Source organism: Cnephaeus nilssonii (genome assembly GCF_951640355.1).
Source record: "Cnephaeus nilssonii genome assembly, chromosome: 2".
NCBI classification, from domain to species: Eukaryota; Metazoa; Chordata; class Mammalia; order Chiroptera; family Vespertilionidae; genus Cnephaeus; species Cnephaeus nilssonii.
Window position 1 is genome coordinate 37036536 of NC_137073.1, and position 13297 is coordinate 37049832.

The window sequence follows — 13297 nt, forward strand, 5'->3', positions numbered from 1 at the left end:
TTAGGGAGTTGACTAAAAAACAGGATTCTGAGGGCAGGGATTTGGAATGAGGATTTCTGGGATCTAATCCTGACTCTGCATGAACCTGGCCCAGTTCCTTAACCCCTCTGACCTCAGTTTCCACATCTATAAAATGGCGGTACTGGCCCTCCCACTTCCCTCTTACAGCATCATCATCATATGGAGCAAGTAAGGGGATGGCTGTGAAGTAGCTTATACACTGTAGGGAGAAGGGTTTATGTTAGGTGGTCCCTGTTATGAGTTCAATTGTGTCTCTTTCAAAAGGTATGTTGAAGTCCTAATCCCCAGTGCCTGTGAATATGACCTTATCTGGAAATAGGTCTTAGCAGATGTAAAATTACTGGCGGTCAGATGAGTTATACTGGAATAGAGTGGGACCCTAATCCAAGACAACTGCATCCTTATAAAAAGGAGGAAGATTTGAAGACAGACACAGAGAAGAAGGCCATATGAAGACAGAGGCAGAGATTGGAATGAGGCCAACAAATGCCTGGGGCTACCAGGACTGAAAGAGGCAAGAAAGATTCCTCCTCTAGAGCCTTCAGAGGGAGCATGGACTTCCAACACCTTGATTTCAGACTGTTGACCTCCACAACTATGAGAAAATAAGTTTCTGTTGTTTTAAGACACCCAGTGTGTGGGGCTTTGTTATGGCAGCCTTGGGAGACTAATATAGCCCCCAACAGGGTTCTATGGTCCAGCAAAGACATTGGCACCTCACTGCACTGTGTCACTAATGGAGCTGACCACTGTGTGTGTGGTGGGGCTCCTGGGCATTTTGTAAGGATGGGTGTGGCTTCAGTGGTCCTGCCCCATTGGTGTTCGTGCATGCTACCTTCGTTCCAGCATCTTCTTGAACTCAACCCTCATGAGGAAACCCCGGAGCCGACACTGTAACATCGTCATGATCTTGGCTAGACGTTCATCTCGCATGTCCTCAAGCTTGGCCAGGATGCCTGCTCGGAAGAATACCTAGAGGAAAGACACACTTATCTGAAAATAGCCCAGCTGTCACCAACAGCAGCAACTTGGGAGTGGAGGTTAAAATCAAAGCACCAGAGATTCAGAAGGGTCTTTATAAGAGTTAAGAGACACAGTCTGGTGCTGGTATTTGAGGCCCCTCAGAATCATCTGGCCCCAGCCTGGACATCTCCAATAGCAGGGCAAGTTCCTCTTGCCCTTGGATTCTCCTATAGGCTCCAGCCCTGGTCTTGCACTTACTAGCTGGGTCACATTGGACATGTCTCCTCACATCTTATGGCCTCAGTTCCTTATCTGTGAAGTTGATCCCTCCCTTAGATGGTTGTTATAAGGATTAAATAACAGGCAGAAAAGTCCCCTTGTAACTATGAAGCTCTGAGTAAGGTGTGAGATCCTTATAATCCCCACTGCTGTGATTGCTTGGAAGCCAGGGTGTCAAGGGGCCTCTTTTTTTTTTTTTTTTTTTTTACCACCATGCAAAGCAGCCTGGATAGTCATGATCCCATGGAAATCTGGGAGTGGGAAGAGGGGATAGTGATCAGCTGGGGGTGGGGGGTGGGAGGTTGACTTTCCAGAAAGGAGACAGAGTTGTACTAAGGCTGCACAATTTCAGGCATCCAGCTCTTGTGTGTCAGTGAGACTCATCCCCAGGAAAACTAGCAAAATGCAAACTTTGGTCACAAGATAACATTCACCCTTCCCCTCACGGCACCTTTAGGACCTCTGATAAAACAGGTGTTGGCAAGGATGTGGATCAAGGAAAAGGTGTGTTGGTTCAATAGTTTTGGAAAATGGTTTGGCATTCTCTCACTCTACAATAGGCAACTGTCCTCCTCAGCATATATCTCAACCCTGGCTGTACCTGGAGGCTTTGGAAAGATGTGGATGCCTGGGTATAGGTGATTTCAAACAATTTCTGGGGTAGGGCTCAGGCATTGGTGTTTTTAAACCCCCCCAGATAATTGTAATGTGCAGTCAAGGTTGAGAATTTGTTCTAGAGAAAAATCCTACATATTGACCCATGGATAAGGATGTATACAGTAGTATTGAAAAGATAGTTGTAGTGTGACCACCTGAGGCAGTATGACATGGCAGTGACAGTGACTGGGTGTCGAGTACCAACTAACAAGGATGAATCTTAGAAACATGATTAAGTGATAAAAGCATGCCACAGAAAAATATATCAACTATGATACGTTCATGGAGCTCAAACCAGGCAAAACTTGGGGCCATATGTGTATGTTATAAAACTATTTTTATAAAGGCAATGGGATGGTTAACTTTCAGGACAAGCATTACTCATAGGGGTGGGGAAGAAGGAGAGGAAAGAGATACAAAGATTAAGTTCTGGGTTTTGAAGTGGGCTTATGAGTGATCGCTTTATTAGTAACATCTTTTTGTCCTTTCAATAGGACATGATAGAAACTTCTAGAAGGACAGAAGGAGCCAGTCTTTTGGCCTCAGCCTTCTTTGGATGTCCATGTGACTTTGGCCAAGTCACTCTTCTTTGGGGGGGACCATGGTCTCTTTTCCCTCCCAATGGGAGTGTAGGACCCTAAGTCCTCCCAGATCTGAGAGTCCGTGATTCTATATGTGGGGGGAGGGGGTAGAGCCCCCCAACAAAATCCTTTATGTGGATGCTATGGACACTGACAGGAAAATAATAGAAAAGAATACTCCCTTCTGTCCGTCCCCCGCCCCCCGCCAAAAAAGAACACCCAGGGAACTAAACATCATAGGGTAAAATATTTGATATTTCAAAATTAATTGGCACTGAAGTTTGGTCTTTGAGGGGCAGTGGAGCATGTGGCTGGAAAGTGGGGCCCACATGGGCCAAATTGGGGACAAAGTCATAGTTTATAGGCAGAATCACCCTGTTCTCTGTTCTGCCCCAGCCACCAGAGCCTGCCTGGCCCTCAGAGCAAAGCTGTTCACAGCAGCCCTGGGCCTTTACCTGGACCTGAGGTGCCCAGTGCAACCCTTGAACAATAGCAAGATGCAATCTGTTTGCTCATATGGTAGCTGCCATAGTGGTGATGTCATCCCCGTTTTTCTAGGTCACATGACCTGCAGTCATAGGGCCTGAGGCCTGCGCTATCCTGCCTAGTTCTATGACATTGGACATGTCACCTCGCCCCACCCTCAGGCTTTCTTATGTTTTCCACCTGTTAAAGGTGGGGTGGGGGAAGGAGCTTGTCTTCGAGGTTCTCTCCAGCTCAAGTATTTAATGATTCTGTAACAAAACCTGGAGTGTTCCTGTAAGTAAAATTAGTTACCCCTAGCACATATTAATTGGGAAGGAGGCCAAAGCTAACAGTTCTGGTAGATGCTAGAGTAGTGTTACAATTCTGCTAATACCCATTGCTGCAAAGCAAGCTCCAGGGAGCTTAGGACACCTGTTCTGTTTATTGGTTTAACCCTAGAGCTGAGAATCATGGCTGGTACACAGGACATTCCATGAGAATTTGCTGAGTGACCAGATGTGTTGACTGCACATGCATGCTGGAGCCTTCACGTGCATTGAGCCACACCAGGCCTGTGGAAAAGCTGTACCCATGAAACCGGAGAGGCAAGTGACCTGCTCCAGGCTACACAAGAGGCAGGCTATGAGCCTGACCCTCTTGACTGTGAAGCCAGTGCTCCTCCCATGTCACGCTGGCTGTCACGTTGGGGTGCAGTCTGACCAGGTAGCTATAGATGGACACTGTGCACTGTCAACCTGGCTGGCCTTAACAATCCTGACAGTACTCTGTGAGACCAGGAAGTGAGACCAACAAAGGACAGCCCAGGTCCCGTGAGTCGGGATCAGGTGGCTGCCCCATCTGAGTCAACCCAGAATTATCTGCCAGCTCAGGGCTGGGGCTGTTGGTGTGCGTGGGCTAGGATTATGGTGTTTAACCTAAAGACCCAAACCACACTTGTACTGCCATGCTCTGGTCAAATCCAGGACCTTGATTCTGATGGGCTCCTTTTATTTTTAGAAATCGGGGGTCACACAATCCTAAGAAATATCCTACCATTTATTGAGTAGCATTCTGTCTGATTTCATGTATGTTACTTTTAGTCACCCCAAAGTCCCATGAAGCTGACCTTATGAGCCCTGCTTTTTCAAAGGAGGAAACTGAGGGTCTCATTAGCCAAGAGGCTTGTATAAGACAGGCAACTGGCCAGTGGTGGAGCTGGAATTCACACCTTGAAGCTCACCTTCTTAAAAAAGGCGGAGTGTTATAGGGAGGGTGCACCACCGGAAGACCCTACCTTGGTATGTCCAATTTTGTATTCATTTACATCCAGGTCAATGGACCCAAGCAGCAGCTCTGAGGCCTTCTTGTTGTCTACGAATCCCTGAGGAATCACGTTGGGGTTCAGCACTTGGTACCTGTCAGGAGAGGGTAACAACAGTCATGCAGTCAGTGTCACCTCCAATCTGGCAGCATGAAAGCTTGTCCATGCAGTTATCCCTTGATCTATGGCATGGCCCTTGAGTCAGGGGATAGATTTCTTTTACAGATGCCACAGCAGGTAGATAGATGTGCCTGACAGGAGACTTTGGGGACTAAATGTCAGTATGGGTTGAGGTTTCAGGGGGGAGGTGTTTGTAGAAATGAAGACACCAAACTTTTTCTTTTCTTCCAGGCATAGGAGAACTGCTTATTTTTCCTGACCTGCAAGCAGCCCCTTTTGTAATCTTGGATAAGTTCTCCCCCAATTAGGGACTTCAGATGACTTGGACAAGATGACCTCAGATGACCCTTCTTACTCCATCAATCTGTGGTCACATGTTCTAGCAAGAAGAGAGGGAGTAGAAGTAAAATAATCCAAAGATGGGGTCTTGGTTTGGGTTTAGACCCTGAGACCAGGATTCAAGTGCAAGTAGTTAATTGGGAAGTGGCAGAGTTGGGAAGTGGGGTGGGAAGCAAATAAAAGGCATGCTATCAAGCCAGTTATTACAGCAGGCAACTGGATCTTAATCCTGCTGGGGACACTAGGAGCATTGGTGAGTTGGAACCTGCTCCTGCTGGCTCATAAGAGTGAATAGTGTGCATCTCTTCCCAACTCCACATTCAGTGGTGCCACATTGATAGCTTGAAATCAGCTGTGGTGGGAGTATTTACACCATGGAAACAGGCAGACACTACAAATCAGGATTTCTGTTTAAAAAACAACAAAAAACTTGGAGAGCCCATTGTTAAACATTTACCAGCATGTTGCTATCTGATCTGACAGCCAATATAGGACACACCTCAGAATTACCCCATCAGAAGGGTGAGAGGGCTGAAATATTTATACACCAATGGCCCTTACTCATTGGTTGGAAGGCTGCCCCTAGGGAGGCATTAATTCCTGATACTTTCAGCCTGCCAAGTAGCAAAGTAGGCCTCATAAGCCAGAGAAAGCCCTCAGCAAAGAAATGCAGGTGATGGCAGTTGAAACTTGGGCCAATGTATACTGAAGTAGGAATAGTGAGGCACCATATGTCTTCATACCCATAGTGTCTGTGACAATGGGATTATATTTGTCAATAGTCAATCCCTGGAAATTGTCAAAGTTTCTGGAACATACCACTCACCTCTGTTTGAACTCTGGGTATTGCAGCCTGTTTGGGAAGCCCTTCCTGCAAATACGGATACCTTCCAGGACTCCATTGCAAGCCAGCTGGTGCATGATTAGGTGGGCATCCACCACGCCTGCCAAGAGGGAGGGCACAGGATGGGGAGTCACTACTCTATGGTGGGACAGGCCACTTGCCACTTAAGAAGACTGAAATGAGTATCCACATCATCAACCCCAGTCTCCTCCTATCACTGCCCAGAGGTCCCTGTTCCCCACAATTCAGCAAAGTCCCAAAGGCTCTCTTGAGTGTGACTTCTGTCTGGGTGGACACCACTCTGCTGTACAAAGCAGCTAGAACACAATTTTTGGATTATCCATTGTTGGGGATTCTTTCATGCCCCATTTAGCCCCAATTATTCCTGGTTATTGAACTTAATTTGGAGCAGACACCAAATTCACAGATCCTGAGAACTTTCAGCAGGGATACACATCCCCATGATATACCTGATTGCTTGTACTCATTGGGTACAATACAGCGGACAAAATGAGGGGCAGTGCTATGGAGGGTGGTCATCAGCTTGTTCAATTGCTCCTGGGGATGGAGGAAAAATTAAAATGAAGAGTGAGTAAATTTGGCACTGGTGTTGCAGGACACCTACACTCAGGAGAGGTATTTATTTAGTTTAATTAATTAAATTAAAATTAAAATCCAGTTCTTTCAATCACAGCATCCACTTTCAAGTACTCACTAGCTACATATGGATAATGGCTACCATATTGGACATCATATTGGAAAGAAGAGAACATTTCTGTCATTGTGTAATGTGCTGTTGGTTAGCAGTGTTCTCGGAGGTCCAGTGACTTGCCTAAGGTGACATGATTTACAAGAAGCAGGGCCTCTTCTGATTCAGCACTGGGTCATTTACTCCTTTTACTACCAAGAAAATCTTGGTAGTAAAAGGAGCCACAGTGCCTGTGTGTGGACCAAACCCTGTCCATTGTTAACCTCCCTACTAAACAATTCCTCCTCCTCTGCTTGGATCCTCCAGTGAGGTGACCCATTCTGCCTTAGGACAGCTGATTCTTGGGAAATATTAAAATCTTTCTCTGTGTAACATCTCCTCATTGGCTGCACTTCTGCACTTTAGAACATGTTTCCAGTAATGCCCAAACTTTGTGGGAGAAGTCATGCTAACTAACTGTAGGGCACAAGAGCTGCTTAGCCATTGATATCTCCACTTGTTATGTTGGGCAAGTCCCATTATTCTCTGGGTTTCAGTCTGAAACTATACTGGACCTCTCTGAGGCTCTTTTCTGCTCTACTGTCCTGTGGTTCTGTGACCCCTTCAGAAGGAAACAGACTCCTCAAATGCAAGAGGCAACCATAGTCATAGAAATGAAATAATCCTGTCCTTGGTTGTGAGGTGGCAACCATACCACCATACCATTGAAAGGGGGGGAGTGTAGGTGCACTGAATGTAAGGTGGACTCTGGGGCAGCCCCTACTTACCCTGTAGAAGTTGGAGACTGTCATGAAGGAGGAACCTCTCTTCTGCTTCTTACTTCCAGCTGAGAAAGAGAGACAATACGTTTCACATCAGCACCCAGTATGGGAGGCTGTCTCAAGAATATGCATTCTCTGGCTTTAAAAATTTTTTGGGACTAGTTAAGGTGGGGTCCTCCCATCAGAAAAATGAGATCTACAAGGGAGTGGGCCAATGGCTGACTGTGACATAATTGACAAAAGAAGTACTGTGTTCCATGGAGAGTGTGTAGCCCTTGGTGGTTTAGGGCTGGCACAAGGGGACAAACTATTCCCATCACCTGGGGAAGAGGAAGAGCACACAATCTGAAGAATTGCATGTTGGTGGTGAAAACATCTCTGAGTCAAAGGAGATTTGCAGTTCTTGCCCCACTGAGTGACAGCCCAATTGGGCAGCTATCACCCAGAATGTTCCCCTATGGGCCACACAACCTGGACTGGGCTGGAGGTAAGGCTGGGCTTGTCATTTGCCTCAGACAAAGGCAAGCAGGGAGCAGAAAATAAGCACAGAGCTTCTGGGCATCAACTTTTCCAAAGCAGTATTGTTCCACCTACAGGTGATATGGACTGGATGATTGATTCAGTTGATGGAAGCTCTCAGGTTGCATCTGCATCCCTCTATGGTAGTATCCTCCATGGCCTACCTTAAGCAACATGCCATCCATCCATCCATCCATCCACCCACCCACCCGTCCGTTCATCCATCCATCCATCCATCCATCCATCCATCCATCCATCCATCCAGAGTTGAATGAAAAAGTTTTTTTTTTCCTTTCCTTTTGGTCACAAAGGGGCATAAACATAGGGAGACTGGACACAACAAGGGTTCAGCCATACCTGGGGCCTCCTCTTCTTTGAAGAGAAGGGCCAGGATTGCCATTGTCGATTTCTGGAACAAGCCCACCACTGTTTCATTCAGGGGGTCTTTGTTCTTCTCTAGCCAGCCTGTGATGTTGTAACCCACCTGGAAAGGGGAAAATTCCAGTAATTATATTTCTACCTATAACTCTACCTACTCTCAGTTCCCAAGACCAATCTCCCATCTCCTGGTACTTCCATTCTTGTCCCAATGACTCCCTGGAGTCTTGGGATATCCCACATAGAGGTCCCATCATCTGCTTTCTTGGGCATTTGCAGTTTACCTGTCTAGGGCACCCAACCTCTGGCCTTTGCCTACAAACCAGGACTCCCAGCTGCTCTGTGCTGGGCTGTGACCTTATCTTGCATGTCTTGCTTTGCTGGCCACATTGAGCCTTCCTGACCACTGGATCTTCTTCTACTCAGGTGATAGGATATTACTGTCAGTGACTGGCCTCCCTGTGAGGGCATTTGGTCTGTCCTTGCTGAGGAGCACATATACCCTGGGCCCGTGGTCGGCAAACTGCGGCTTGCGAGCCACATGCAGCTCTTTGGCCCCTTGAGTGTGGCTCTTCCACAAAATACCACGGCCTGGCTGAGTCTATTTTGAAGAATTGGCGTTAGAAGAAGTTGAAGTTTAAAAAATTTGACTCTCAAATTTCAATCGTTGTACTGTTGATATTTGGCTCTGTTGACTAATAAGTTTGCCGAACACTGCCCTGAGCCATTGCCTGGTGGAATGGGGGGCGGGAGGCTTCACTTATTCATTTCTGGGGGCTCCATTGTGTCCAGGTCATTGGAAATCCATGAATTTCTATTTTCCATTTGCCATGTGGCACCAGCAACAGAGGCAAAGAGGAAGGAGGCTTTCAGATCCTTCCATTGAGTACTGAGAAACAAGGGAGCAGACGAGAACCCCAAAGTTTGGGTTTCTTATGTCCTATAGAGCATAGATGTTTGTCATCTCCAGGCTTTATTTTAGAGCCTTCTTGGAAGTGCAGAGTCCCCATTTGACTTTGAATATTGCTTCTCATTTCAGTGTGGGAGATGGGTGGAACACTGCAATTCAGCCTCAAGCCTGCTGTTTGCTCTAGATATTGGCACCATTCATTTTGTGAGTAATTGACATTGTTATGGTTAATGAGATTATAAACTCTTGGTCCCAATGCCCAATCCAACAGCAGCTTTCCTGGTGGCTCTGGTGCTAAGGCTACTGTTTCCTGCAATTAAACCCAAGGAGGGTCAACAAACTCTAGTGGTAACAAGAACATTGGCATTTATGGCAATACTTAAATCCCAAGGGAGCCAAAGATTCTTATAAACTGGGTGGACAAATGTTGTCTCCCCTATGAATTATTCAAATAGAACCTGAGTCCTGCTTGCACTTAGTTTCCCCCTTCTCTGAGGACTGGTTTGTCATGAGTGGAAAGCCACTTCAGAGATGTTACCTTGTTGGTTTGGCAGCCACAGGCTGTCAGAGGGATGAGTTAATCATTTAGGAAATGATTAATGGGCTCATGGAATTTTTAAAAAAGTGTTCTCATTTCTGACCAAGACTGAAGTTCACCTGTCAAACCAATCATACATAATGGTGTGGCCCTGGCAGTTCTGAGGGTAAAAAACTGTTGGTCACTCCCTAGTAGGCATCCTAGGCTGGATATCTTTTGAATTCTCAGATGAAGTGATGAAGTGTGAACTAGAGTTTATGTCAGTGAACTGGTCACCCTGTTTTATCATGGGTGTACTAGTTGGAGGCAGGAAGCCTCAGGGAGGGTGTGTCAGGACCTATAATAGGAAGAAGAAACAGCAGCCAGTAGGTGGCCACAGGATAATACTCACAGTGCCTGCATAGTGGACGAGCTCAAAGTGGGCCTCAGGCCCTTTGCCCTTTCCTCCCTTGGGTTTGAGGAAGTTGTTGGACTTGCCCAGGTGGTTGTCATATAGGGCTGCCTTGAATGTGGCATCGGTGGCCTTGGGGAACACACACTGCTCCTCCAAGATGGAGAAGATGCCCATGGGCTAGAAGAGAAGAGGAATGGACAGTGTTAGAGGAGGCCACAGAATCACAAAGGGGACACTTTGGTGTTGGCCTGGGGTTGGTGGGAGGGGTGCCTCACACACCCTGTGGCCAGGAAGCAGAGCTCTGGGAATGATGCCTGGCACTTCATGGTCTGGTCTTCGAATGCCATGGCCATTTAAACTTGAAAGAGGCTAGAATTCATGTAGTCCAGGAGAAGAGAAGACAAGTCTGAAGGAAGCAGGTAGCTCCCCAGAGTTAACCCCATCCATACAGTGGTGCTAGGTAGTTTGGCCCTCAGAAAAAGGGTGAAATCAGTAACACCTGACCTCTCTGTGTTTAATTTATCTGCTTTTATTTACTCCTCCTCAATGACATTCCTGACTACCCACGGGCCTCATGTTGTTCTAGGTCTCTGCTTACACAAAAAAGGGGTGCTCATAAATGTTATTGGTGCCTTAATATCCCCCATGCTATGGGAAGTCTGGATTTTTAAAGAAGACTTCTGGAAGAGGGCAATGCTTAACCCCAAAGCTCAAGCGTGAGAACATTCTAGGCTCTGTGACAGCTGGACAGGGAGATATTTGCAGGTGTTGGGGGTGGATGAATCATGCATGCAGCCTGATTTTGGAGACTCTGTTTTCCTGGAGGGTTAAAGCTGAGCCCACATCGGAGACCCCTGGTTATCTTTAAAAATATATATTTTTATTGATTTCAGAGCAGAAGGGAGAGGGAGATAGAAACATCAATGATGATAAAGAATTGATCATTGCTGCCTCCTGCATGCCCCCCACTGGGGATTGAGCCTGCAACCAAGGCATGTGCCCTGACCAGGAATTGAACCATGACCTCCTGGTTCATAGATTGACGCTCAACCACTGAGCCACACTGACTGGGCACCGCTGGCTATCTTGATGATAGATTCTCTATGGTGGGCTTAAGGATGAGCCTAAGAGACAAGATAAGTTCTTTCTTTTTTAATTTTTTAACTTTTCACTTTGATATAATTTTAGGCTTGCAAAAATAATGTAAAGCATTTCTATATACCCTTCATCCAACTTCTCCAAATGTTAACATTTGGAGTTACTCTGTACAATAATGAAAACCATGAAATTAACATTGGTGTAATACTACGAACAGACTTTGTTCAAATTTCATCTATTTCATTAATGTCCTTTTTCTATCCCTTTTCCGAATTTAATCAAACAATATCTATTCTTGAACTAGGCCATTTGCTAAACCACCAAAATCCCTATCGTGTGATTACAGGAGAGACTATTAGATTGCCTGGGTTAGAGCCCAACTTCTCCACTCATAGGTGGTATGACCTTGAACAAGTGACTTCCCTTCTCTGTGCCTCAATGTTCCCCTATGTGAAATGGTTATAATAATTTATTCCCCACATATGGTAGCTTGTGATGATCCAATGAGTTAAGGCATGCAACAGCCCAACTAACCATGGTTACTATAGTCACTGATATACCCATTTTGTTAGAGGTCAGAATCAAGCATGTCAAACTTGCAGGTCAGACCAACCAAAGTCATCAGCAGTATTGCTGACTGCCCTGAATCCAGGTTCTGTCTCCCTGCAGACCACAGTGAAATTTCCTCCTGATGTGAACTCTGGTCCTGGTCTCTCTCTAAGCCACTCCTTTGAGGAGCAGGTTACCTTTTCCAGGAGGTCGATGCAGGCCTGCAGGTCGAGGCCAAAGTCTATGAAGACCCATTCGATGCCTTCCCTCTTGTACTCCTCCTGCTCCAGCACAAACATGTGGTGGTTGAAGAACTGTTGCAGCTTCTCGTTGGTGAAGTTGATGCACAGCTGCTCGAAGCTGTTGAACTGTGTCAGGAGGACAAAAAAGAGGGGTCTCAGCCCAGACCCTGACAGAGCCTTTCCCAGGACCAAATGATAAGTCATAAGCAGAGCTAAAATCTGCCAAGGGCCAATCCATGTTGGGCACTGTCCCAAGTGCCTTAACACGGATCACCTTGTCAGTGGCTCCATCAGCCTTGTGAGAAGCCCTTCTCCCTTACCCTCCCTACAAAGAATGAAACAGCTTGAGCATGTGCCCCTGGCCACACAGTACTGCCAGGACCAAAACATAGGCAGTCAGACTCTGGCCTGTGTAGTTAACAAAAATGTTTGTGGAAAGAACCATTTTCTTTCCAGGGATGGAAATTATTTGAGATGTTTTTATAGATCTGATCCCTGTTCTGCCTTTGGACAGTTCTCTCTCTGGTAGTTTATCTCATTCCTCATCTGTAGAATGAAGGGATTTGAGGAATTTATAAGCATTTTTTAAAAAAGCCAGAGACTACTTTCTCTGAATGAAACCCTATGCTGAAGCCTCATATGAAAAACAAGTTTAAGTAGAGGTGCCATTGAAATCACAGAGCAATATGCATGCATCAGACGCTGGGCTAAGCTGCATCTGCTCAAAAACCTTACAAGGCAAGAATGGTTGGTGTTCCCATTTATAGACAGGGAAACAGAGGCACACAGTTTGGAAATGGCCAAGCTGAGATTTGATTTCTGTTTGTTCATTGCACACACTCTGCTATTGGCACAGGGTGTCCTCTTTCTTCCCTAGTCCATTCCTGATGACTGTCAATGGCTGGCCAGGACTCTAGGGAGCACAGTTTAGACACTCTAAGACTCTTTCTACCTATGAAATTAGCTTATTCTATTGTAGACAGCAGCCAGATTACCCTTTTAGAACCTGAAAGAAATTGGGCTAAACTGTTTTTAAAAAAAATCCATCTGTGGCTAGTAGAAATCTTAGAATAATAGGATAGCAGAGCTGAAATGAGCCTTAGAGATCATCTCCTCCAGCCTGTTCATTTTAGAGTTGAGAAAACTGAGCCTCAGAGAGGGGTAGACACTCTCCTAAAGCAACACAAGTTGATGGACAATCTGAGTTCAGAATCAGTCTACTGACCCTTAAACATGCGGCTTCCAATTATAGAGGCAAAATCTTCCTGACCCATAATACTAGTCTTATGATGACAATTGAGTCTCATTTCTGTGGGCAAGAAGTGGGAGGCCACTAATGTGTTGGTAAATCAGCTCTCTCGTTCTCTCTCTCTCTCTCTCTCTCTCTCTCTCTCTCTCTCTCTAAAAAAACAACAAACACACACACACACACACACAAAAACAAAACAAAAAAAAAAAACACACACACACACACAAAACACACCACACACAAGCAAACCTGATTTGTAGTGTTGGCCAATTTCCATGGTATAAATATACCAGGGCCATATATCAACATGATGTCAACTGGCTCACAAAATTCCAGAAAATTTAATAATCAGCCCTTGTG

General features: G+C 45.8%; 1 protein-coding gene and 1 long non-coding RNA gene across 5 annotated transcripts in view; one reads left to right on the forward strand and one right to left on the reverse strand.

Annotated features, from left to right (window-relative positions):
• MYH16 (myosin heavy chain 16) overlaps window positions 1-13297 on the reverse strand; it is a 56576-nt gene that overhangs the window by 32251 nt on the left and 11028 nt on the right. The window contains exons 12-19 of the mRNA XM_079787049.1: window positions 11644-11814; window positions 9797-9976; window positions 7937-8063; window positions 7067-7125; window positions 6061-6148; window positions 5573-5690; window positions 4261-4381; window positions 857-993 (exon numbers count right to left, since the gene is read on the reverse strand). Of these exons, the coding sequence (XP_079643175.1) occupies window positions 857-993; window positions 4261-4381; window positions 5573-5690; window positions 6061-6148; window positions 7067-7125; window positions 7937-8063; window positions 9797-9976; window positions 11644-11814 (1001 nt within the window). The remainder of the gene's footprint in view (window positions 1-856; window positions 994-4260; window positions 4382-5572; window positions 5691-6060; window positions 6149-7066; window positions 7126-7936; window positions 8064-9796; window positions 9977-11643; window positions 11815-13297) is intronic.
• Window positions 1-13297, forward strand: part of LOC307108842 — an 84352-nt gene that overhangs the window by 17010 nt on the left and 54045 nt on the right. Inside the window, exon 4 of one of the 4 annotated variants that reach the window (XR_013814351.1) lies at window positions 8997-9071. The exons of the other annotated variants lie outside the window; for them this stretch is intronic. This is a non-coding gene — a long non-coding RNA (uncharacterized lncRNA). The remainder of the gene's footprint in view (window positions 1-8996; window positions 9072-13297) is intronic. 4 annotated transcript variants of the gene reach the window in all.